We start from the raw sequence: 26,015 nt of genomic DNA, 5'->3' as shown, positions 1-26,015 counted from the left end.
CAAGAAACAAGAGAACCCTGCCGCTATATCACTTGGCCACAAAGACATCTGGCGTGACAACTCTCAAACAAGGGTATGATGAGCCAGCCTATGACCCCTGCCCAAAGGGTCAGCCTCCTCCTGCCTGCTTTTTTCATCTGCTGTCTCTACGCAGGCTCCAAGTGAGCCAGGCTGATACAGTCCTCAGAGCTAGCACTTGGGGTCCCCAGAGTTCTGCTGCCCTGGCTTCCTTACTGCACCAACATAATGTGCAGGCACCAACAGAAATACATTAAAGCCACAAGTGCATGAAAGAAAATTGCTATAACTTTGAAATGGTATTGACTCATAAACAAGACAGATGTATAAAGAGAGATTTTAATTTAGCCTAAATTACTATATTAAACACTTTCTCCTATGTGTACTCAGACAGTGTGTGAGGGACCATGACCAAACCTGGCTCTCTCCCCAATGACAAGCCTTCCCTGATTCGACCACTGATTTGCCCCTGGGCAAATCCCAACATTAGGCCTAAGTTGTGCTGCTTTTTCTACTAAAAACAAACTCACAGAAACAACTAGCCTTGGACCCCCAAAAAAGTTCATTTTCATTTAAGCAGACACATCATTCATCTCCTCCCTCTCTCCTTCCCCTGTGGGAGAGGACAACCGAGCAATGGACATTTGAAGGAGGTGATAATTGCCAATCGCGGCTGGTTTTAATGATGGTCATTTCATGTCAGCAATTTACAGCTCCTCCACCAGAGTCCCACTCTAAAGTGTCAATGTAGCGTAGAGGTGACCCTGGGCTCTTAAAGGCTCCCTGCCAACACAACACAAACTCTGCAAGACAGCCACCCCAGCCAAAGAGGTTCCTCGGACTGCATTGTGTCCTGCCCTATCCTGTCGCATCCCACAGATCCAAGGCCCAGACAAAGGGAGGGGAGCCTCATTGCCAGAAGGCTGGCCCCAGCTAACAGAATGGCGAAGGCACGAAGGGGAACATCAGAGCTTATGATGAGGATACCTGCACCAAGGAGATCGTTTGAAGTAAGGAAGTCACGTAATGAAGCCATTAAGTACCATTCTTACTTCTGAGCAGGCCCCACCGAGTTTGTCCAGCCTGGGTTTAGTCTTCCAAAGGCCTCTGGCAGTACCAGAAAGCCCCATTTCAGACAGCCAAGCTCCTAGAAAAAGACCCATGTGCTCATTGCCTCTACTTTCCCACCTCAGCCCCTGGCAGCCAAGCTTCTAGACTCCCCACTCCTACTTAAACAACCAATGATCTTTTCATTGCCAAGTCCAATCATTTCTTCCCAGTCTTCATTCATCTCTCTATGCCAACTGAATGTTATTGAGCATCTTCTGCCCTCTCCTCCTCTCTCCTCTCCTCCCTCCTATCTCACCATTGCTCAGTCTTCTTTGCTAGGTCATGACCCATTCCCTAGCCCAGAACTGTGGGTCTCTCCCAAGGCTCTGTCCTATATCCTCCACATTCCTCTTGCTCAGCAATGGCATTGCATTAGCTGCCCTGGATTCATTTATCATCTCTATGCAAATGACCCTTACTTATATATCCTGCTTTAGTCTCTTCCCTGAGCTCCTGTCCCACATCACCAACTGTCTGTCGGACATCTCCACATAGATGACTCAAAGGCTCTAAAACAGAACCTTTCCCCCAAAATCCACCCCTTCCTCTAAACAGCCTTATTTCTGTTGAGGATATTACCACTCTTCCAATCACCTGGGTTTCTAACAGGGGTGTTTATCCTCAACTCCCACATATTCTTATCAGTCACCAAGTCTTGCTACGTCCCACAATCTCTCACACAAACATCTCCTCCTCTCCATTTAACCCCTCTTGCCTGCAGTCTTGTGATATTCTTCAAATGGGATTCCCAGCTTCCAGCCTATCCCCTCTGCCCACTGTTCCTTTAGCCACCAAGACAATCTTCCATAAACATAAGACTGCATGTTCCTCTCCAGCTCTAGAACTTTCAGTGGCTCTCTATGACTTATAGGAAAAAACACAACCTAGCTGCCCTAGCATTTAAAGTGTCTCATAATTCAGTTCCAAGCTACCTTTCTGGTCTTACTGTACATTATTCATGCTGTCTATGCTCCAACCACACTAGCTCTCCTGCTGTTCCCTGAACTTGGCACACCATCTCCCACCACCATACTTTTGTCTCCCATCTCTGCAATGCCCTCTCCCTTCATCTCTGCTACTCCGAATCTCTAGTTCCCTTTAAGGCTCAGCTTATGTGCCATTTCCTATAGGAAGTCTTTCCTAATCCTCTTATTTCTAAGCACTCTCTCCTGCCTCCTCAAATTAGGACTTTTATGCTTATCTGTTTCTAAGTTGTTCCTCTTCAGGAGAACATAAGATCCTTGAGGGTAGGGATTCATTTTGTCTTGTCTTTGTAGTCTCCACCATCCCTCACAATGCCTCAAATACACAAGGTGCTTGATAAAGTCTTTTTTTTGTGGGGCAAAGAGGGTTAAGTGACTTGCCCAGGGTCACACAGCTAGTAAGTGTCAAGTGTCTGAGGCCATATTTGAACTCAGGTCCTCCTGAATCCAGGACTGGTGCTTTATCCACTGTGCCACCTAGCTTGCCCCTCTTAATAAAGTCTTGTGGATTGGCTGGCCTCAAAGGAATATCTATTTATTCATTAATTCTCTCAGTTTGTTCATTTTCCCTAGCCCTGAAACACATCTGATTTTTTCTTACCCATCATTTCCCCCAGGGGATTAATGTAGTTTCCAAGAGCAACAAGAATTAATCTGAAATTTTCAAAGTCATCAAACTGACCTTTTTAGCTGAAAATAATCAACTGCTAAGTATTACTTGCTTAGTATGTGCAATATACATGGTCCTAACAAAACATAGTCCCTGCCTTCAAGAAGTTTACACTCTCCTGGGGCAGCCTTGTTGTTGTTTAGTCATTTTCAGTCATGCCTGACTCTTCATGACCCCATGTAGGGCTTTCTTGGCAAAGATACTGGAGTGGTTTGCCATTACCTTCTCCAGCTCATTTGACAGATGAGGAAACCAAGGCAAAAAGGGGTTTAAGTGACTTGTCCAAGGTCACACAGATAGTAGGTGTCTGAAGTCATATTTGAACTCAGGTCTTCCTGACTCCGGGCCTAGTACTCCATCCACTACAGTACCACCTAGCTGCCCAGGGCAGCCTTACTCAACCTTTTTAGTCTCAGGACCTCTTTACACTCTTTTTTTTTACACTCTTAAAAATTACTAAGGAATAGGGCAGCTAGGTGGGGGGGCAGCTAGGTGGCGCAGTGGATAAAGCACCAGCCCTGGATTCAGGAGGACCTGAGTTCAAATCCAGCCTCAGACACTGTCACTGTGTGACCCTGGGTAAGTCACTTAGCCCTTATTGCCCTCCCCCCAAAAAAGGAAAAATACTAAGGACCTCCCCCAATGGATTTTGTTTGCACAGGTTATATCTATTGATAATGATCACAAAAGAAAGAAAAACATCTTAGTCTTAAGATGAGACTAGTTTCTGATCTCAGAGACCTCCAGAAAGGGTCAGTGGCTATACTAGGGGAATATAACACGGAAACAGGTAAGCAAAAACAAGTTAATTTGAAGAGAAGTGAGAGAATGTGTATCACTAGGGGGATGAGGAAAGGCTTCCTATAGGAGGAGCCTTGAAGGCAGTCCAGGGGTCTAGGAGGCAGAAGTGAGAAGCGAGGGCATTCCAGGCTAGGGGGAACAGACTGTGCACAGATGGCGTTTTATGTTTCAGCTATTCTTCCCAAGCGTTTGATGGTTCCAATGGAGTGGGCTGGACATGAGAGTTTCTTGCTACGGACTGAAGCCCCTCTCAAGTTCCTTATCGGTAGCTAGGGCAAATGATCTGAATTGCCTGCTTGATTTCAGTGATATGGAGTCTACTAAAAATAAAAAAGGGAAGGGGGAGGGAAGAATCCATGCAGATCAATTCAATTATCTCTAAAATCACTTCCAGCGTTAACCTTATTAAGATCCGAAGTTCAGTACATTTTCAAGAGAATGTCATATTTTTCTTCAAGAAAAAAGCCCTGTGCCCTAAGACACCACGGTGCCCTCTGAAGCCTTTCATGTTTGCCTTCACAGTCTGCCAAGAGAACAATCACAAGGAAAGGAGAATCAATAAGGTTTTGCATGTGATAGAAATCAGTGAAGAGAGCAAAGCAGGGCAGACAAAAGTCACCCAAACAAAGTCTAGTTTCTACAGAGCTTGAAGGTGACACGGGTCTCACTGTCCCCAAGTGTGCAAAGGAGGAAATGGAGGTTCCGAGAGGTGACATGATTTGCCATCCAACAACAAAGTCTCAGTCTCCCCCAACTCCATCCCTGGCACTGAACTGGGAGAACAGAACAAACCAGCCGCCTGTCCCACTGAGAGATTCTCTCCTTTTGTTCCACAGCAAGTTAAAACCTCAATGGCCCTCGGGGCGGCTAGGTGGCACAGTGGATAAAGCACCGGCCCTGGAGTCAGGAGTACCTGAGTTCAAATCCGGCCTCAGACACTTAACACTTACTAGCTGTGTGACCCTGGGCAAGTCACTTAACCCCAGTTGCCTCACTTAAAAAAAAAAAAAAACCTCAATGGCCCCAAGACACTGAGTTCTACATCCTTACTTCCCCTAGCACAGAAATTTGGGTTCCTCAAGGAAAGCCTCTGGACCCCTGATCACAATCATGATTTTTAAAGGCAGAAAGTAAAATCCTGAGGATCACAAATCAGATTGTAATAACAAAGTGATCAAAAGGTTTTACAAATGAGGTCACAGGCCTCAGGTTAAGGACCCGTTTTGGGGGGACTTTTTTGGGGTTTTTTTTCATGGGACAATGAAGGTTAAGTGACTTGCCCAGGGTCACACAGCTAGTAAGCGTCAACTGTCTGAGGCCAGATTTTAACTCAGGTCCTCCTGAATCCAGGGCCAGTGCTTTATCCACTACCCTACCTAGCTGCCCCCTCAAGTACCCCTGTTCTAACACATCCAAATGTGGCCCCTCACTGTTATTTCTCCACTCTGTTCTCAGCAATTGGCATTTGCTCAATTCATTTAAGCTAGCTTTACACAAGAGGGAGGGAGGGGATAAGCATTTATAAGGTGCCTACTTTGTACTAGGCATCATGCTAAGCATTTTACCAATATTGTTTCATTTGATCCTCACAACAATCCTGCAAAATAGATGCTGTTATTATTTCCATTTTACAGGTGGAGAAACTGAGGCAAGGGGAGGTTTGGTTTTGTTTTGTTTTAAAGTAACTTTCCCAGGGTGACAGAGTAATACATGTGTGAGGCTGGATTTGAACTGAGGTTTTCCTGACTCCAGGCCCAGTGCTCTATTCACTATACCATCCAGCTACCTAGTTGAAGCAGCATGGTATTGTGAATAGCACCAGTCCAAAGCCAGTAAGAGTAAGATCTGAGTTCAAGTCCTACTACTGACACATCCTAGCAACGATGACCCTGGACAAGTGCTCTAGGCAACTCTCAAAGTCACAGAGAAGGTTCTACCCTGCATTGGTATAAAGAGTTTCTTTTTCAAATGAAATCATAATTCCAGCCCCTATTCCTGGCTTAACATACCTACTACACTCATCTAAATGATACCTTTAAAAAAAGATACCTTTCACATGGTAGTTATTGGGGTGCCGAAAAAGGTTTGCAAAACAGGTCACAGTTATTTCATTTGATCCTCACATGTTAACATAGATGACACTATGTGGTGGTATCCTCATCCCCACTTCACAGACAAGGAAACTGAGGCTGAAAAAACGTGAGTTGTCCAGGGTCATATGCCTAGAAAGTGTGTGAGCTGGGGTTTGAACTCATCTCCCAGACTCCAAGTCCAGCTCTCTGTCATTCTATCCCACCTAGCTGCCTACTAAGTTTCTGTTGAATGAATGAATGAATGAATATCAAACATAAGACATCTGCTGCCCTTGGACAGGGATAACAACTTTTAAAAAGAGATCCATCAAAGTGGTTCATTCAAGGGCACACAGTAATTTAGTGTCAGGGCACTGAATGGATGAGAATCTAGGCCTCCTGACTCCTGCTACAGTGCTCTTAATAACATTTTGTTGCTAAAACTCACAGAAAAATCTTTGCAACAAAATATTATAACCTTGCCTGGAGAGAAAGGGATGATAACCAGTTCTCTACCTTTAATTCAGCTATTACTCACAGTTCTTGGCCTACTCATCACTCACAGTTCCTATCTCAGTCTTATTTAAAAGGAATTATTAAGTAGTTTGCTTAAAAGATATAATGCTCAAAAGGAGAGTCAGTTGTTAGCAGGAACGGCGCTGAGTGGGTGAGGGAGTCCGTTGGCGCCACACTTACATTAATGTTACAAGCATCTTTCACTCTACCACTCGGAGTAACAAAGCACCCCACTGGAAATCCTGGATTACAATACTTTTGTCTGTCTTCCACCTCATAGCACCATGTTACCGGCATATTATCAATGATCCTAAGGGCAAAAAAGAAAGGAGTAAGTTACATTAACAAGCATTTTGAAGTGTCTCTGAAATGAAGGAATTTCTCATTTGACTTCATGAAAATCCAGCTGTAAAAAACAGCTGCAGTCTCACGAGTCAGGCCATCTGTAAATGTGACCCTAGGCCCAAGAAGCTGGGCGACGCCCACCACCTTCTCACAGGCACCAACGCACCAGTGGTGTTGGTAGTTCAGCTGCATTCCTTTCTTCAAAAAGGCCAGCTTCTTCTTTTCACTCTCGTTTCTGGGATCATAAGATTTTACACAAGCTTTCACACATGTTTCTTCACGCTTAAAAGTAAACTTCTCCACAAAAAAAAAAAGAAAAGATTATTCAAGCAATTTGTCAGATCTTCCTACATTTTATAAACTGAATATCAAAAAGCTAATACTATGTTATAGAGGGGTGATGGGGGGCATTTTCCAGCAAACTATTTCTCCTTTCCATTTTAAAGCAGAATCTAAATGGATACACATCCCTTCCATATCTATCCAATGTATTAAGTCTCTATCATGGTCTCCATAGTAAACCCAATAATTCGCATTCTTTAATTATGTGGGATAAAAAAGTCACTTGGGGCCACTTATACTGCTGCCCTTGGGTTGTATAATATGGCTCCATTATTACAGATAATAAGGGTGGCACCACAGGGGCATGTAGCCAATCCAGTGCATTAACCACCTAGACACTGAGCAAGGCTAAAGGAAGGGACAATCCATTAGGGCCACTTCACCTCCTGGTAATAGGACACTACAACCCTGCCCCGATGCTGTCCTGCTCAGCTACCCAGGTGCAAAATGAAGAAGCCGCAGCACGCACTTGCTCGGACAGGGCACTGGAACCCCAGAGCAGCAAGAGAGCCAAGCATCACTTTGGTTATTGGTGCCATATTGTTTACTGCATAGGCATAAACAGCATTCTTGTGGAACTAATTAACCACATTAGGTGGAGGCAGTCTGCATTCTGAAATTGCACTAACTGCAACACGAGCAATGATATCCTCTTTGTATGACACACTTGCAGTCCAGCTACCTCTGGCTAGCTTTCTTCTGTGGCTTGGCCAAGCAGTACTGTCAAACTTGGGTCCACTGAGAGGACGGCCCATTTGACGGTTGGGACAATGTTAGTGTTTGACAGTCTCTGTGTGTACAACTTTAAAATTGGAGGATCTTAGCACTGGAAAGGCCCTTCAAGGTCATATAGTATCCCACCACCCCCGCCCCCCACATCCTGCAGTAATCCTGTTGTTGTTGTTTGTCCTTTGGTCTTGAAGAGGACCATGACATCAGGAAATGATGTCAAAACTTGCAATGAATTGGATTTAAGTAAGGGAGGGCTGTGCAAGGTCACCCACCTCACTCTCTCCTCCAGAGCCATCTGGGTCCAGTGGCAAGATCTACATCAGGATGACTGGAGATGGCCTCAGATGTTTAAGGCAAATGGAGTTAAGTGACTTGCCCAAGGTCACACAGCTAGTAAGTGTCCTAAGATCCTAAGTGACCATCTAAACACCCATTCAGCACCACCCCCACCCTCCCCATCTCATCTGCAAGAAGGCAAGAGCCAAATTGCGCTTCCTCATACCATCCTGCCCAAGGTAAGATTAACAGTTTAGAGAGAAGGAAAAGCACTGCCGGCTGTATCACTAACAGCCAATAATTCAATGGCTTTCTTTAAATGACATTGACAACATGGGATTGTAGCTCCTTTGAAAGTGAATGGAGACTTTGTGCTGTCGGGCAGGAGGAGGTGGCTTTGAGAGGCTTCATCTTTCAAATGAGATTCAAAGGATGGGGTAGATAACCTTGTACGGCGATGATGCTATTCTCTCTCCAAACAGCACTTGGCCAAGATTTTCAGAAGGCCTTTTTTCTTCTGAGTCTTGACAAAAATCAAAGCTGAAAAATAGGAGTTTCACTAAGATATAAAATCAAGAAAGAAATCTACCTCTAAGATACATTCTCCTTTCAATTCAGCTAGACTCTCTCCAATAGGGTTAATAGCTCCATTGCTGGTGGAAAGCCTAATTGCTCAAAATTTCTGCCCTGAAATGGACACAATTACCCTAAAGGCTCTTCATTAACTGTTTCTCCAATCTCCAAAACTGTATCTTATATGGAAATAACAAAGTACTTATAGTACTATGGGACATGGGCTGCCATGCAGTATGGAAGACCCTTCCCTTCCGGCCCCCCAGAAACGAGATTGACTTTAAAAGAGTTTGGATCATAGCATTCAGGGGGACCAATTACAGGAATGACACGTTTTGCCAATTTCAAAGACCTACAAAGATCTCATTAATACGCCTTACGTCTTTATCCTTGATAATGTCTCCATTTGACAGCTCCACAAATGTGGTACAAGATTAAAACCTAGTTTTAGAACAATTCCAATATCAACCAAAGGCACTGCAGCACCAGTATAATCATCCTATTCCCAGTTAATAAAGCAACAAATATTGAAGTACCTGCCAGTGCTTTCTGTTTTTGGTTTTTCCTTTTTTTTTTTTTTGGCCCAACTCTGGAAAAAAGATGAGGAAATTCCCTCCAGCAATGCAGGCCACCAACTTCTCAGAGAGTTACCGGGGGCACTGAGACATCAAGGGTATTGTCCAGGGTCACACAGCTAGGATGTGTCAGAGGTGGGACTAGAACCCAGGTCTGCTTAACTCCAAGGCCAGCTCTATAGCCCCAGCATTCCAGTCAGCCTCTCTCTTTTCCCAAGAAAAGCTTTGAAATCAGTGCCCAAAAGACAAATCCACAAGAAAGTTTAAAATGCATACTAATTTCTGGGGCGGCTAGGTGGCGCAGTGGATAGAGCACCGGCCCTGGAGTCAGGAGTACCTGAGTTCAAATCCGGCCTCAGACACTTAATACTTACTAGCTGTGTGACCCTGGGCAAGTCACTTAACCCCAACTGCCTCACTAAAAAAAAATGCATACTAATTTCTATGGATGACATTGAGAAATGATAAATATCAGTCCCAAACGATAAAAGAACCAAATGTCATCACCACTCCCCCTCCTCTATCAACCACAAAGAGATCTAAGAAAACTGTAAATTAGATGTGCTTATGTCTAACATGCCAGTAAGTGCAACTGTAGCACTCTGAATAGCCCATATGAAGAAGCCACCTAACCTAGATGGCGACCATCACATAGTATGACTTGATTTTTTAAAACATAATTAAGGCAGGGAAGCTAGGTGGCGCAGTGGATAAAGCACCAGCCCTGGATTCAGGAGGACCTGAGTTCAAATCCGGCCTCAGTCACTTGACACTTACTAGCTGTGTGACCCTGGGCAAGTCACTTAACCCTCATTGCCCCACCAAAAAAAAAAAAAACATAATTAGGAGTAAAGTAATACCAGGGCAGTTAGGTGACACTGCAGTGGATAGAGTGCCAGCCTTGGAGTCAGGAGGACTCATCTTCCTGAGTTCAAATCCAGTCTCAGACACTTACTAGCTGTGTGACCCTGGGCAAGTCACCTGACTCGGTCTCAGTTTCCTCATCTGTCAAATGACCTGAAGCAGGAAATGGCAAACCACTCCAGTATCTATGCCAGGAAAACCCCAAACGGGATCATGAAGAGTCGGACACGACTGAAAGGACTGAACAAGGCAGTACAAGAGGGGTTCAGAGTCAGTGGTGTCAAAGTCAAAGAGAATCTGGGCCTCAAAACCATAAATAAGAATTCCTGCAGCTTCAGACTGATTCAGAAATCCACAGATTAACATTATCCGTGTTCTATTGGATTCTTTCTTTATTTTATCAAGTATTTTTCAGTTCCATTTTTACCTGGCTCTGCTCACTCTGAGTGTCATCATGACATCTCTGCCCTAAATCATTCTTTTTCTAAGACACATTTACTATTACTCCCAAATTCCCTATCACATATAATCTTGCTGCTGATGAGCAACAGACTAAGCATTTTTATATGCCAAAAAATTAGGTGCTGTGAGGTACGGTGCTCTTTTGAAAAAGATTTGAGGAAAATAATGAAATTTCAGAAACAAACATCAACAATTTCCAAAGTTGTTCGAAAAATAGTCAAATGTTTATAAACCGATTTATAACGAACCCTCCTGAGAAAGGGAAACTATAGAAAGTCACTTCCTAGAAATCCTGGCCAAGCATTTGTGTCTTGGTTTGTGCAGGCTCTTGAGATTGCCCTCACGACTTCCTTTGTTCCAAGGTTGCCATTACATTCGGATGAAGAAGCACTGTCATTTGGATGCCCTGATAAGAGATAAGGCACATTTTCACATGCTGAGCAATACTGCACAGATCATTCACGCCATACTTACGCATCATATTCATAAGGCAAAACTGATTCCACCGAATCCAGTCTGTTCACAAAGAGCTCTATTAAAGGCTGAAAAATGAAAAAATGTTTATTGATAATGGAAAGGAGACGAATATACTGAATTAAATTCAGGGCAATCAGGCCTATTGCTATCATAAATTGACAGCTCTGTACAGAGAAGCTTCATTTATCCAGCATTGTGAGCAATGAGGTATTTGAGATAAGTCAATTTCCCAGTTATCTGGGAATTAACCGAGATAACTGCAGTGTGCCACCATGTTTTAGTCATTTGGGCCAGTAGGGTTAGAGGGTGGACCTGGGATTTCATTGATAAAGGGTCTTCCTAGGTGAGAAAGCTTCCCCTACCAAAGGAGGTTGTCCACATCTTCGAGAGAGTTGCTTAGGACCCTCAGAGGGTAAGTAACTAGCTGAGGGTCAGTCACCCATCAAGAAAGTGTCAGAGGTGGGGCAGCTAGATGGCACAGTGGATAGAGCACCGGCTTGGAGTCAGGAGTACCTGAGTTCAAATCTGGCCTCAGAAACTTAACACTTACTAGCTGTGTGACCCTGGGCAAGTCACTTAACCCCAATTGCCTCACTAAAAAAAAATAAAAATAAAAAAAAAGTGTCAGAGGTGAGACTTAATCCTGTCCTCTGCTGTCTGACACTAGGTGGCTAGCCACCACACTGCACTGCCTTTCCCAAACACCAGTCTTTCCACTTTCATCTCTACTTGACATTTATTTTAGAACAAAATGATTGAATTTTTCTTGTGATTCAGAACCCTGATTACCACTGAGTGAGGGGGGGTGTGTGTGTGTGTGTGTGTGTGTCCTAAGACAGTATGCTCTGTGGGGCTTATTTGTTCTTCCATTAAATAGCCCCTGAGAGCTGTACCTTCTGGAAGCTATGGTCACTTGTCAAGTTTCTCTTGCTGCTGCCCATAATTTCACTCTGCTGTCATGGTGACTGACTCCAGTCTTGTCCTGCCCTCCCCAGCTTCCCCCTTGCCCCTTCCCCTTCAATCCTGATGTGGCTTCTAATCGACTATGGGCTAAGAAGCCAAGTAGCCAAGCTTCTCTGGATTGTGACTGGGGATTACAATGCTGGGGTGCCAGAAAGAACCTACAGTTAGACACTCAGGTCTGCAAATGACAGTTGATGTTAGCCAAGCCCTCATCTCTCAGCCTCATTTTCTGGACGAAACTGTATTGAGGCTCATGGGAAGAAAAAAGGGAGAACAGAAGAGCTACCTTCCAGTCCTGGCAGGGCAGCCATAGGGAAGATATATGTATTGGCTTCTAAGGGCAAAACCAGGAATGACAGGTAGAAATTCAAAGAGGGGGCTTTCAATGTGACATGAGGAAAGCTTCCTAGCAATTCAAACTATCCCAAAGTAGAGGCAATGCATTGGGAGGCAACAGCTTCCCAGTGACTGGAGGTCTTCAAGCAGAGGTTAAGAAGCCCTTATCTGGGATATTATAGAGGGCATGGTTTCCTGAAGCAGCATGGCCTAGTACAATGGGGTCTACCACAAACAGAAGTGGGAGCTACTAAACTATATAAGGGGGGAAACTAGGTGGCATAGTGGATAGAGCACTGGCCCTGATGTCTGGAGGATCTGAGTTCAAATCCTGCCTCAGATACTTGACACTAGCTGTATGACCATGGACAAGTCACTTAACCCCTATTTACCCCCCCAAAAAAAATGTATATAAGGATTCCTTATAGGCTATAAGCTGATTTAGTTTCAAAATATGTTATCTATGTCTTATTATTTTTGAAAATTTATTTTGTTAAATATTTCCCAGTTATATTTCAATATCATTTGGGTCATATTTGGCAATGCTGTGGCTGCATGCATCCCATGGGTCATTGATCTGATACCTCTGGCCTAGTGGAGAGAGTGCTAGACTTAAGGGTCAGGGAGACCCAGGTTCTAATCCCCACTGAGATATTTATTAGTTGTGTGACCCTGGGCAAGTCTCTTAACCTTCTGAGCCTCGGTTTCCCCATCTGTAAAATGGGGATAATAATGCCACTTCCCTCACAGTTTTGTTGAACTATAGAAATGCCAGTGATAGCAGCGGCAATAGATTCTATGACTTTGGAGGGCTTAAGCTTCTATCTCTAAAGTACAAATAAATTGGTTTGGAGCAAGGGCCTGAATTCCCTCCCTGGCCACAGAATGGGGGGCTCTAACAAGATGGTCTCTGAGAACCACTGTAGCTGCAAAGGCCATCCACCTGCAGCAGCCACGCCCTCCATGGGCTCCTGTCCTGGGCCATGCACCTCCTCAGCTGAGGGCTCCAGCCCTAGGTACTCACTCTGACTGTCCCAGAGGCCTGTGTGGTCACATCTCTCATTCGCCATGGAAAGAGCTGAGGAAGTCAGATCACCTCCAAACCTCAATGAGGCACTAGGGGAGGCTCTTAGCCTGCTGAACACAGCATCAGCAAGGTAGGCAACAGAGAGAGATCCGCTCACTCTGTGAAATAACAGAAATGTTCACCTCACCTAGTAGAATCTACTGTCTAGCATTTTAATTTGAAACCCCTTATAGCCCTACACAAAAGGAACAGGGAGGTTTAGATGACTTAAGAGGGGTGGTAACACATGCACAGGGGCACCGCTACTCAAAAACAGCCAAAGTAAGCAAAGCAGAAAGCATTCTCTTTTTCATGCACTAGGGAAGCTATCTACTTGCAAAAGAATTCAATGATAAATTCTTTTGTAAAGCAAAGGGTCTTCTTCGGACCCAAATAAATCACCCTTTACATTATCGACTTCACACATCTGGACAGTGGCACATGATTTTTCTTAAAGCCCAGCATAAGTCTGTGCTAATGAAGTAACAACACGACAAACCTTCCCTGACTGCAGAGGAATTTTCTCCTTAATACCACAGGAAGGAAAAAGAGTTGGGGGGTCTTTAAATAAAAATACAGTAGTAGAAATGGCATACTATATAGCCAATGAACAGCTTTTAGGGAAAGATGAGCAATAGGGGACTTCTTTGTCAATTGCAAGCAGCCAAACTCCAATCTGTCAACAGCAGAGAGAGCCGAATGCATCCCTCTGCTTAGCACTGAAATGGCTGCCTCCCATCCTTCCCCTCCTTACCCCCCAGTCTTTCTGTAAAGAGAATTGAAAATGCACAGTCTGAAAAAAATAATTTAAAAAAAAATTTTAAGAAAAAAAAAGAAAATCCACAGTCTGTGAGGTGTTATTCAGAAGATCAGACTGACCCTACCTAGTTTACAATCTACCATATGGTTGGGGGTGAGAGAGGGAGAGAAACAAAGACAAAGCAATACCACCATGGGAGGGCCCGACAACTGGTTTGGTGTATGTGAGTATTCTAGGAAGGACCGACGAATGGTGCGAGATTATCGATGCAGAGTTAGAAGGGACCTCTGAAGCCATCCAGTCTCATTTTACATTTTAGCCCTTCATTCGACAGATGAAGAAGCTGAATCTCAGAGAGGTTAAGTGATTTTCCCAGGGTCACACAAGCTAGTAAGTGTCTGAGACTGGCTGTAATAATAATACTACTACTAGCTAATAGCTACCATTTCTTTCTTTTTTTTTTTTTTGCAGGGCAATGGGGGTTAAGTGACTTGCCCAGGGTCACACAGCTAGTAAGTGTCTGAGGCCGGATTTGAACTCAGGTACTCCTGAATCCAGGGCCGGTGCTTTATCCACTGCGCCACCTAGCTGCCCCTAATAGCTACCATTTCTATAGGGCCTACTATGTGCCAGGCACTGTGCTCTGGGCCTTACAATGATTATCTCATTGGATCCTCACAACAACCCTGGGACGGAGGTGCTACTATTATCCCCAGTTTATAGTTGAGAAAACTGAGGGAGCTAGAGGTGCAAGAGATTTGCCCAGGTCAACACAGCCAGTAAGTGTGAGGCTGGATTTGAACCCAGGTCTCCCTGACTCCAGGTTCAGCGATCTACCCACTGCACCATCCAATTGTTTCTCCACTTCAACACGAAATCATTGCACAGCAATGCTGAGAGGAATCTTAGCAACCATTTAGGCCAACTCCCTCATTTTATAGATGACGAAGCCATGGCAGATCCAAAAAGGGAAACTGAGGGTTCTCTTAAGCACACAGCTGCTTAGCAGTAAGTGGGCACAAGTAGCCCTTCTGCACAGGTCTCCTGCCAGTTACTGTGGTCTTGTCGCCTCAGTGCTCAGCCTTCTACCAGGTATTATGGACGTAAGAAAATTAAGGAAATGCTTCCTAGCCAGTAGCAGCACCTAACGGAAAAGAGAAAATGTCTATATACTGACAAAAAAAATATGTGTGGATGTGGGGAAATGCCTGAGCACTCAAATGCAGCCCTGCTCTCCTTGAGGTGCATGTTCCCTTCAACAGTGCAGATGACAGCCCATCTTGGGCAGCTCTTGGCCATGTCCTCCATAAACTCCCTCTAGAGGCTCCACCCAATACACTGGGGGCCCTTCCTTCCTTCCTATCTCTTGTCCTTCAGAGGCTGTCCAGCTTCTACCCTGGTCCCTCACCTCCTCTTCTTATCACACCTTTTCCAGCTGTTCTTAGAAGTTCCTCCCTAGATACACTTTGCAGCCTGCTTCTCCCTATCATGGTACTTCTCTACTGACTTCTGTGTGAGGCCTTTGAGATTCATAGGGGCACGTGGCAGGTTCTAGGGGAGGTTCTGATGAGCAAAGCTTTGTATAAAAATAAGCTGGACTAGGGGGCGGCTAGGTGGCACAGTGGATAGAGCACCGGCCTTGGAGTCAGGAGTACCTGAGTTCAAATCTGGCCTCAGATGGTTAACACTTACTAGCTGTATGACCCTGGGCAAGTCACTTAACCCCAATTGCCTCACTAAAAAAAAAAAAGTACAAGATCATAAAAAAAAAAAAGCTGGACTGAAAAGAAGTAAATACTGAATACTATTTAGTCTGATGAAGCTTTGTGGCAGTACTTGTGTCTGTACTGCTAAAACTGTAGCTCACGAGCCCCCAGTGATGGGGTCACCTTCAATAAGCACCTGTTTGACACCACTCAAAGCAAAGGCATTTATTAAAACAGCATTGCATTAATAGCAGTAACAAGACATCCTCTCCATAAATCTACAAAAACACAGTGGGAAGAATGAACACTAGCAGAGAGGTGCGCACATACACAGGGAACACATGGCCAAGGCAACTCACGCCAACAGAGCTGCAAGACCCCAATGTCTTTTCCCTTCTCGTGATACCCATGCCCTGCTCCCTGCTGGGGAAGCTGCTCCACTGAGCTCTCTGCATTTGCTCAGCTGGCACAAGACTTCTGCAACTTCTCCCCAGCTTTGGGCTCAACTAACATCCTGACCTGGAGCAGTGAGGTGGCATAGTAAATAGGGCACCAGACCTGGAGTCAAAAAGAGCCAAGTTCAAATCTAGCCTCTGACACTGCCATGTGAACCTGGGCAAGTCACCTCACCCTGTTTTCCTCAGTTTCCTCATCTGTAAAAATGGGGACACACAGGAAGGAAATGGCAAACTACTCTAGTACCTTTGCTAAGAAAACTCCATGGATGAGTCAGACAAGACCGAATGACTGAACCGCAAAAACAACAACATCCTGGCCTAGGGAACTGCTACGCATTTTCAGAAAGGTCCAAGAACCTACAAGCAAAGACCAACAGGAATCTTAAGGCCCCAACCTGGATTCCAGCTTCAGACAAACTCATCTTCTCTCTGGACTACTTGGCAGGCTCCCCCGTGGGTCCAGGGAATGGGTGAATAAAAGAGACTTAGAGAATTTTTTAACCTTTTCACAGATGAACAAAACAGTGGTCCACACACATCTCCCATGGCTCCCTATTGCTTAAAGTCTCATATGAAGCTTCTGTTTGTCGAAGCTCTTCACCACCTGGTGCTGACCTATTGTTTCAGACATCAAACTATCCCTCACATAAGACATTTCGACCCCATGTCTCAAATGCACTTCCTCCTCACTCCAACTTAGAACTTCTAGCTTCCTTCCAAGGTCAGCTCAAATATCACTTGCTCCATGAGCGGGTCTTTTCCACATCAGTCACTGCTTTAGTTTGACTTCTGGCCAGGAAACATAAACTCTCCAGGCCCAGAGGAATATGCCCAGCATCTGAGAAGATGTGAGGGAGACCATGGCAGCTTTTGAACTCCCTGAACTTGCATTGCATCTGAGATCCAGTCAACTATAATGTACCATGCCAGGAATGCACTCAATCCTCACCTCTGACTTAGAAATCTTTCCAGTGGGATTCATTGAAACATGGTAAGGTAAGGAGATAGAAGACACACTAGTAGAGCACTGGGTTTTGCTTTCAACTTTTAATATGGAGATAATGTCTGCTACATTTAGAAAGCATTAGTCGCTAATGCTGGATAATGAGCAGGAAACCCTGATCACCTCTCCATCTTTGGACTTAGTCCCATGAACTGGGGACATTCCCCTCAACTTCTAAGGCCCACTTACCCCCTTCTTCTCCCACCAAAAAAGCTTCTTTGTATATGCAAAGTTGTGCCCCCTTTGGATATCGGCCAAAGTTTCAGTTTGGGAGAGTCGAAATTCTTTAGTAATGTAAAGGGAAAGGATTTCAGAAGCAAAATAAGTATTCCACACCTAACAAAGGGCTTAGAGGCTAGAATAGCTCTCCACTACAGATGAAGAACCCAGCAAGACAAGGAATTTGCCTGCAAGGTACAGACTGCATGGTTACCTTTGTCTCTAGCAACAGTCAACTGAAGAGCCCAAAAGCAGGCTGGGAAATGCTACTGGTTACACATCAAATTAAACCAGGGAGAATCCCTGAATGAGGGGATCTAGCTCTGACCCAGAAAAAAACCGTGGAATAGGAGCTACTAGACACCTCCTACCTCTGGCCTGAAACGCTTTAAGGGCAAAAAAGAAAGTCTTCTGCTAAGTCTAGGCTAAGGGTTATGGCCCTTGCTTTAAAAGCATACTAGTACTCCAACACTCCAGCCACTACTCCATTACACAGCATGCCCAGGGCGGGGTCAGCAGCGATGCTGCACTGGTGCCCAACAGCAGCATCTGAGCCTAGTGAGGAGCCAGCTTAGCAGCCCACTGAGAAATCACCCACTGAGAAAAGGAACTAGCCAGCTACACAGCAGTGACCTGCATCACCCATACCATGTCACAAAATTTGTAAGGTCGCTTTGGAAAAAAAAGAAAAGAGAGAGATCCTGAGGCCCTGCAGTTGCCACATAGCCATGTGCCTCCTTACCACTGCCCTTTAGCCACACCTCAACACCACACCTCAACAGGCTGGGGGGCGTGCCTCTATCTTGGGGCCTTCCCACTTGGAAAGATCTCCCTGCTCCAGTGGCCCCCTCTTTCCAACTGATGAGCTCTGCCCAGAACTCAGTCCTTACTAAAGGCTTCCTCCTTCACTCCTCTCTGGCCTCTGCACTCCTCTCAGCACCCTGTCCCCCACAACTGCTTTAAACTGCTTTTTAGCTCCCCCCACTAGAATATAAACTCCTTCTGGGCAGGGATTGTCTTTGTGCTTACATTTGTACTCCCAGAGCTTAACACAGTGCCTGGTACATACAGAGTGCTTAATAAATGTTGACTGAAGTGTCTCCCCTCCTCCCCCTTCACTTGATATTGTAGAAGAGTATAACTATTGTTCTTACTGTGCCACTTGTTCAGTTGTGTGCAACTGTTGGGCAGAGATTCTTCAGGGGTTTGCCATTTCCTTCTCCAGCTCATTTTTACAGATAAGGAAACTGAAACAAATAGAGTCAAGTGACTTGCCCTGGGTCACACAGCTAGTAAGTACCTGAGGCTGGATTTGAACTCAGGTCTTCTTGACTCCAGGTCCTGCATTCTATCCACTTTACCACCTAGTTGTCCTCCCCCACACACACACACACTTGACTAATGCTAAAGAATTGAGTCTACTGGCTGATTTTTTAAAGGGAAGCCCACCAGTGGGAACCTGTGAGCTAGTGTTAGGAGGATAGCCACCTATAACCTTACTCTTGATTCAAACCCTGAAAACAGTAAGAGCCACACCTCTAGGTATCCAACCAGCCAGTGCCAGAACCCAGATGTATGTGTGCATATATACGCGTGTCTATGTGTATACACTAGGGATCCAAAGACAATAAATACTGAAACAGTCACCTACTCCCCCTGCTTCCCCTTACATAATGTAAATTCCTTGACAGCAGAGCCAGTTTAATACTGCCTTTGTACCCCCAGTGCCTGGAACTGTGCCTGACACAGAGCAAATACTCAATAAATGCCCATCAATTGAGGCCCAGAGGAAAAGGACTTGTCCAAGGTCACCCAAACAGTAAGTAGCAGAAATGACATTGGAACCCAAGCCCTTTTGACCATAATTTTAGATTTCTGCCACCTGTACCACCTTAAGGCACCAGAACCTCCTAGAGGGAACCTCGAATTTAAAATGTGGTACCCCTAGCCTTCCTAATGGCATAAGAAGTTAGCAGCCAGGGTGCCCAAATCAAAAACTTCAATCACAACCCAAGGCTGGAGTGGATTCCCAAGGTTACAAGGTGAAGCCTAAAAAGGGGGAAGAAGGGGGGGTGGGAGGAGAGGATTGCAGTGTGTATCTAGGAGACCTCCAAATGTGAACTTTATCAGCAGTGCCACTCCTGATATTGCAGCAGGATGGTTAAAGAGGCCATTTTCCCTAATAGAGAGGTTTCTTTGGTGTCAGAAATAAGGAAACAGAAGAGGGAAAAAATTACTCCATTTCAGCCATCCCTTTATGCTATATGGGCCTCACAGGATGTTCACTCAATAAATAATTGATGATGCTTCTAGAAGGACACACAGAGTCAGCTCTGGGTTTTAATCATTGGGGGTTTTGTTTGTTTGTTTGTTTGCAAAGTGACTGATGAAGAGAGAGATGGGCTTTGTCAGCTAGGAGGGACTGGAGTGGTCCCATGAGCCGGGTAGAACTGGACAGGGCACCGGGCTTTCGTGGAGTTACTGGAGGAGGGGAGGGCAAGGAAAACTGTTTGCAGACAGATTTCTCAGCCGAGGCTCAGAGGGAAGTGCCACTGTTTGCACAGGCAATTCCGGGAGGATGGGGGGGGGAATGGGCGGCACGGCGTGTTTGCACAGGGAGAAGGCTCTGGCCAGAAAAGGAGAGCTCTAGATCGGCCAGGTGAAGAGTACCTGCCCGCATTTCCCCCAACAGGTTCGAGGGGAGCAAGCTTTCCCAAGTGAGGACTGCCAGGCGGGGCTAAACCGCTGTCCAGTCCAGTCCTGTCAGTTCCCACCCTGGGTAGTGCCCTCTTGTCCATTTCGTGAAGTGTGGTGCCGTCCGTGCCCGTCTCCTCCCTCACGATGCCGTCCAGCGTCGCCTCGGCCCATGCCACCCCCTGCAGTGCGGTCCGCTCCGCTCCAGTCCCTCCCTGCCACCCCGCAGGGTGCCGTCCGGGGCCGCCCTGCCCCTCCTATCCGGTCCCGTCCGGCCCCGATCGGTCCTGTCCCGTCCCCTCCCGTCGGGTCCCGTCCGGTCCCGTCCTGTCCCCTCCCGCCCCGCCCCGCCCCGCCCCGCCCCGTCCCGCGCAGGGCCGTCCGATCCCGCGCGCAGCCCACCCCGGCCTCGGCTCCGGCCGTCGAGCTCACCTTGCAGTTGGAGGTCTCCTTGCCCTCCTCGCAGAAGCTGACGGGAGCCAAGCCGGGCAGGTAGAAAGCCCGGGAGCCCCCAGGGGCCGCCCCGGCGAGCAGCAGCAGCAGCAGCAGCCGCCGCAGCCAGATCCCGGAGGGAGCGCGGCGGAGGCGGCGGCGCCCGTGGTTACCGGGTGTGCTCATGTTCGGGGCTCGATCACCCCGGGCCGGGGTGGGGGGGGGGGAGATTGAGGAGGGGGCAAAAGGCTGGGGAGGGAGGGGGAAGGGAGAAGGCAGCCAAGAGGAGGGGTCCCGGGGCGCCTGGCTCGAGTGCCGGAGAGTCTAGGGAAAGAGGCGGGGCGCGCGCGCGGTACGTGCGTGGGTGTGGGTGTGTGGGTGTGTGTGGAAGTGTGAGGAAGTGTGTGGAAGTGTACAAGTGCCCGCGGAGGGGCGGGGCGGGGCGAGGTGAGAGGGGGTGTGCCCGAGCGAGCGAGCGAGCGAGGGAAGGAGGGGGCGCGCGAGCTCCCTCCCTCGCGCGCTCGCCGCCTTGCCTGTCCGCGAGCTCGAGCCTCCGCTGGTGCGCGCCTCGGCGCTCCCTAGAACCCAGAAGGGCAGGAGAGGGGCGGGGCCCCGACATCACAATGGCCCGCGCGCTCCTGAGCGTGCCCTCCGCCTGGCACGTGGCGCCATTTTTATTTCGGGCACTGAAGTGGGGGAGGGGGGCACAAAGCATTGCTTCTTCCCCCCTCTCCCCTCCCCCTCCTCCTCCCCCTGCCCACGATGCCTTTTGCCTTCCAGGAAGTTCTCTCTTACCCCTACCGGACTTTCGGGAGGGGGTGTGTAGAGATTCCCCCTAAGATGCCCCTCCCGGTTGTCTCGTCTCCTTTTGCCAATAAAAGCCTCCCATGGAACAAACCAATGTCGGGGGGTGGGGGGTGGGGGGGTAGGGGCAGAATGACAAGGTAGGGAAATTCTAGTCAGGGAACGAGGGCGGGGGGTGGGGGCTGCCCGTGCTTGTCCCCTCTCCTAACAAAGGCAGACTCCCTTCTAGACGGCTTTCAGACTCGCTCACGACGTACACTTTACCTGTCTCGCATTTGATATAAAAGTTAAGAAAGTTAGACTGAGACCAGGTGGAGTTGGGAGGGGAAAGGGCAGAGGTGGGCAGATGTTCTCTGGTGCTGGGCAGCCGCCGCTGCAGGAGCTTACTGCAGCTTCCTCCTAGCAGGTCTGGTGATTGACAGGCTCACTTAAAGCAAGAACAAAGGCTTGCACCTCCTAACAGACCAAGGGGACCAAACTGGGGCTTGAGCCCCGAGAATGCAAAAATAGTAGAGGAATCCGGAGGGAAGAGGTGTGTGATTTATCACGCAGGAAGAGGGAAAGGTTAAGGAAGGAAAAAGATACCAGAGGATCGAAGAACCCTTGTAAAAAGATTTGGAAGGGCCGACTGGTATGGTTGGATTGGGTACTATTGTCCTGAGAAAAGGGAGGTGAGAGATAATCCAAAACTGGATAAGGGAATATTACAGGGACGAGTTCAGAAGGAAAAAAAAAGAAGGAAGACAAGTCATCAAGAGATTATATGTATATATTTTTAATTACACAAAGCATCCCCACCAATCCTATGCCCTCACTCCCTGAAGAATCATCAAACACTGATTCTGCTCATCCCCTGGCAAGCAAGGAGGAGAACAAATGGAAGAGAGGGAACAGAAGACGCAGGCAGTACAGGATTGTTTAGAAGAAGAATGAGCATCCTTACCAGAGGGAAAGGATGGAAACTCAGCTGAGTTCTCCTCCCCTCCAGGAAAGTTTACTCTGGCTAGGCACTCCAGTAAGAATTATCCCCATGGGGGAGCAGCTAGGTGGCTCAGTGGATAAAGCAATGGCCTTGGATTCAGGAGAACCTGAGTTCAAATCCAGCCTCAGACACTTGACACTTACTAGCTGTGTGACCCTGGGCAAGTCACTTAACCCTCATTGCACCTGCCAAAAAAGAAAGAAAGAAAGGAAGGAAGGAAGAAAGGAAGAAAGAATCATCCCTACGAGGAGCCTGAGGAAATGAAGGGGGAGGAAAGAGCCAAAATGAGGTGGAAAACCAAGATAGGGAAATTCTAGCCAGAGGGGGGCGGGGCAGACAAACAAGTGGGAATATGAGAGAAAAGTTGAAAGGCAAAATGGCCGAGAAGAAAAGCCTAGCTCACAAATAGATAAGCCAACAGGCAAGATCATATGATGAGGGAAGATGAGTAAAAGAAACTATAGAAAGTCCACAACACAAGGATCAAGTATTATACTGTGAAGGTATTTGAACCCAAAGAGTAGACTGACTCAGGTGGCCAGGGATGGTGGTTCAGACCTATCCTCAGCTAGTCCTCTTTGGGTGGTTCCAGGAGAACCATTGTAGGGGGCAGGCAGTTAGTGCCATAGGACCAAAGTGATAGATGGGGCATTCCTGGGGCCAACATGGATAAATGCCAGGGAGAAGGGAAGACTCCAGGAATCGTAAAGGTACAGGCTATATGGAAAAGAGCTCTACATATAAAACATCAAAAAAGGGGCAGCTAGGTAGTGTACACAACTAGTGTCAAGTGTCTGAGGCCAGATTTGAACTCAGGTCCTCCTGAATCCAGGGCCAGTGCTTTATCCACTGTGCCACCTAGTTGCCCCCCTTTCACTTTCTTTTTTTTGTTTTGTTTGTTTGAGAGGCAATGGGGGTTAAGTGACTTGCCCAGGGTCACACAGCTAATAAGTGTTAAGTGTCTGAGGCCAGCTTTGAACTCAGGTCCTTCTGAATCCAGGGCCAGTGCTTTATCCACTGTGCCACCTAGCTGCCCCCCTTTCACTTTCAATCAGCTCCAGTGGTTCCCTATTACCTCCAGAATCAAAAAATGTTCAGGGGCAGCTAGATGGCGCAGTGGTTAAAGTGCTGGCCCTGGATTCAGGAGTACCTGAGTTCAAATCCAGCCTCAGACACTTGACACTTACTAGCTGTGTGACCCTGGGCAAGTCACTTAACCCCCATTGCCCTGCCAAAAAAAGAAAAAAAAATGTTCAATCCTATTTGCCTTAAAAAGCCCCCTTCATAACCTGCCCCCTGAAGACTGGAGTCTTCTTACACCTTATTCCCCTCCACGCATTCTATGAACCAATGATTCAGGCCTCCTTGCTGTTCTTTGAACACATTGTTCCATTTCCCACCTCAGTTCATTTTCACTGGCTGTATCCCCTCCCCTCTGCCTCCAGAATTGGTTACCTTCCAGTCTCAGCTCAAATCTCCCTTCTGTAAGAACCCTTAGCTGATCCTCCTTAATCTTGGTGCTTTCACTAAGGTTATCTCCAATTCATCAAGAATCTATTTGGTTTCGGGGGCAGCTAGGTGGCACAGTGGATAGAGCACTGGCCCTGCATTCAGGAGGACCTGAGTTCAAATTCGGCCTCAGACATTTAACACTTACTAGCTGTGTGACCCTGGGCAAGTCACTTAACCCCAATTGCCTCACCAAAAAAAAAAAATCTATTTGGTTTGTCTGTAGCTGTTTGCCCAGTGGTCTCTCAGATTAAAGTGGGAGCTCCCTGAGGACAAAAACTGGGTCTTTGCTTTTATTTGTATCCCCAGCAGTCAGCACCAGTCACATTGTAGGTACTTAATAAATAAATTGTTGAAGGAAGAAAAGAATTTCTACAGGGCAGAGATGTAAGGAAAACCATTCCAGAGCTAGGAAACCAAATATGCAAAGCCATAGAAATACCTGAGATAGAATTCAAAGAAGTGATAATTGAAACAAATTCAGCATTTGGAATTTGTCAGGGACAGGAAGGAAATTTTTAGAAGAAAATTCTAACATCTCACCCCCTTTAAACAAAAAGCATTGTCAAAAGAACAGAAGGCACAACTTTTAAAATACCATCAAAAATAGGGGGCAGCTTAGGTGGCACAGTAGATAAAGCACCAGCCCTCAATTCAGGAGGACCTGAGTTCAAATCCGGCCTCAGATACTTGACACTAGCTGTGTGACCTTGGGCAAGTCACTTAACCTTCATTGCCTTGCGCAAAAACAAAACAAAACAAAATGGCAAAAATAGCAAAAAAATGTATCAAATCCAATGTTGGGAAGGGTACAGAGAAATGCCCTCTAAGACACTATACATGTGACTCACTAATCAGGAGCAATGCCACAATAAGACACAAACCACAAAATGTCTCATAGTTTTCAATGCCACGTTTCCCTGGCTCAAACAGTGATCCCAAAAAATGTCAGGAAAAAGAAAAGAGGACCTAGTTGTACAAGAATATGCATAGCTTGTAATAGCAAAAACTTGGAAACTACTTACGTGTGTCCAACAATTGGAGAATGTATTAATTCATTTTGTCAAAGTGATGTGTAATGCAATGCTTAGGTACCATCCAAGAAAACCACAACAATAAAAATTAACCATGAAAGAGCACCTAGAAAGGGCTGAATTCATGAAAGAATCAATGTAGGAGAATTAAGGTGTTTAAATGGGGCAGAGGAGCTAGAACTTGGAGTATGGCAAAGCAGATTGCTAGGAATACCCAAAGATGAGGATTGAAGACAGGGTTTATAACAAAACACAGGGAGCTATGAGACTTCCCTTGATTGAAACTACTTAATGTGAAAGAACCTTTTTATATAATAACTTAAAGTCCAGGGGGGCTAGCTAGGTGGTTCAGTGACCCTGGATTCAGGAGGACCTGAGTTCAAATCCGACCTCAGACACTTGACACTTACTAGCTGTGTGACCCTGGGCAAGTCACTTAACTCTCATTACCCTGCCAAACTAACTAAATAAATAAATAACTTAAAGTCCAGGAAGTAAGTTTAGGAATCTTTGGAAGGGGATAGTTTGTTTGGGGGAGATCCCTAAAACAAATCAAGACTCTGGAATTGACAAAGATTGGTCAGGGCTTATCTTTCCCCTCCGAACCCATTCTTCTGCTTAACTCCCCCTATTTTTCTAATAGATATCAATTGCCATACCAATTCACAACCTCATAGTCCTCTTCAGTTTGTCTCACACACACACACACACACATCCAATAAGATTCCAAGCCTTGTTGACTCTCCCTTCCCAATATCCTTTGTATCCATCCCTTTCCAGGCATACAGCCACCACCATAGTGCAGATCCTCATCACCTCTCACCCTCAATTTGTCTCATAGAATGACAGGACCTCACATTAGGAAGGGACACACCTGAAAATAGCCCCTGCCTGAAGTCCTCCAATGAGGGGGAACCTATCACCTCCCAAGTCAGCTCTGTTAGGCCTAAATTCACCCTTCTGAAACTTCCTCCTATTGCTCTCAGTTTGCCCTTCTGGGGCTAAAGCAGAACAAGTCATCCTTCTTGACCATATGAGAGCCTTTCCTTCAAATACAAGCCTTCCCTGAGGTTTCTCCAGCCTAACATCCCCACCTCTTTCAACCAGTCCTCACAGGATATGGATTCAAGGCCTCTGACCAACCTTGTTGCCCTCCTCTGAGTGCTTTTCAGCCTCTCAAGCTCTTTCTCAAACTGTTCCTTACACCTCTAACTGAAAACAGTTATCCAGATG

General features: G+C 46.3%; 1 protein-coding gene across 1 annotated transcript in view; it reads right to left on the bottom strand.

The window, feature by feature from the left end:
- LOC122733672 (transmembrane 9 superfamily member 2-like) overlaps positions 1–20,639 on the bottom strand; it is an 86,705-nt gene extending 66,066 nt beyond the window's left edge. Inside the window, exons 1-5 of the mRNA XM_043974273.1 lie at positions 20,454–20,639; positions 10,814–10,881; positions 8,312–8,405; positions 6,682–6,809; positions 6,351–6,480 (exon numbers count right to left, since the gene is read on the bottom strand). Of these exons, the coding sequence (XP_043830208.1) occupies positions 6,351–6,480; positions 6,682–6,809; positions 8,312–8,405; positions 10,814–10,881; positions 20,454–20,639 (606 nt within the window). The remainder of the gene's footprint in view (positions 1–6,350; positions 6,481–6,681; positions 6,810–8,311; positions 8,406–10,813; positions 10,882–20,453) is intronic.
- Between the last annotated feature and the right edge of the window lie 5,376 nt (positions 20,640–26,015).

This window comes from Dromiciops gliroides, chromosome X, assembly GCF_019393635.1.
Source record: "Dromiciops gliroides isolate mDroGli1 chromosome X, mDroGli1.pri, whole genome shotgun sequence".
In the NCBI taxonomy this organism is placed as follows: Eukaryota; Metazoa; Chordata; class Mammalia; order Microbiotheria; family Microbiotheriidae; genus Dromiciops; species Dromiciops gliroides.
The sequence above is the reverse complement of the archived record's forward strand: the minus strand, read 5'-3'. Positions and strand labels throughout refer to the sequence as shown.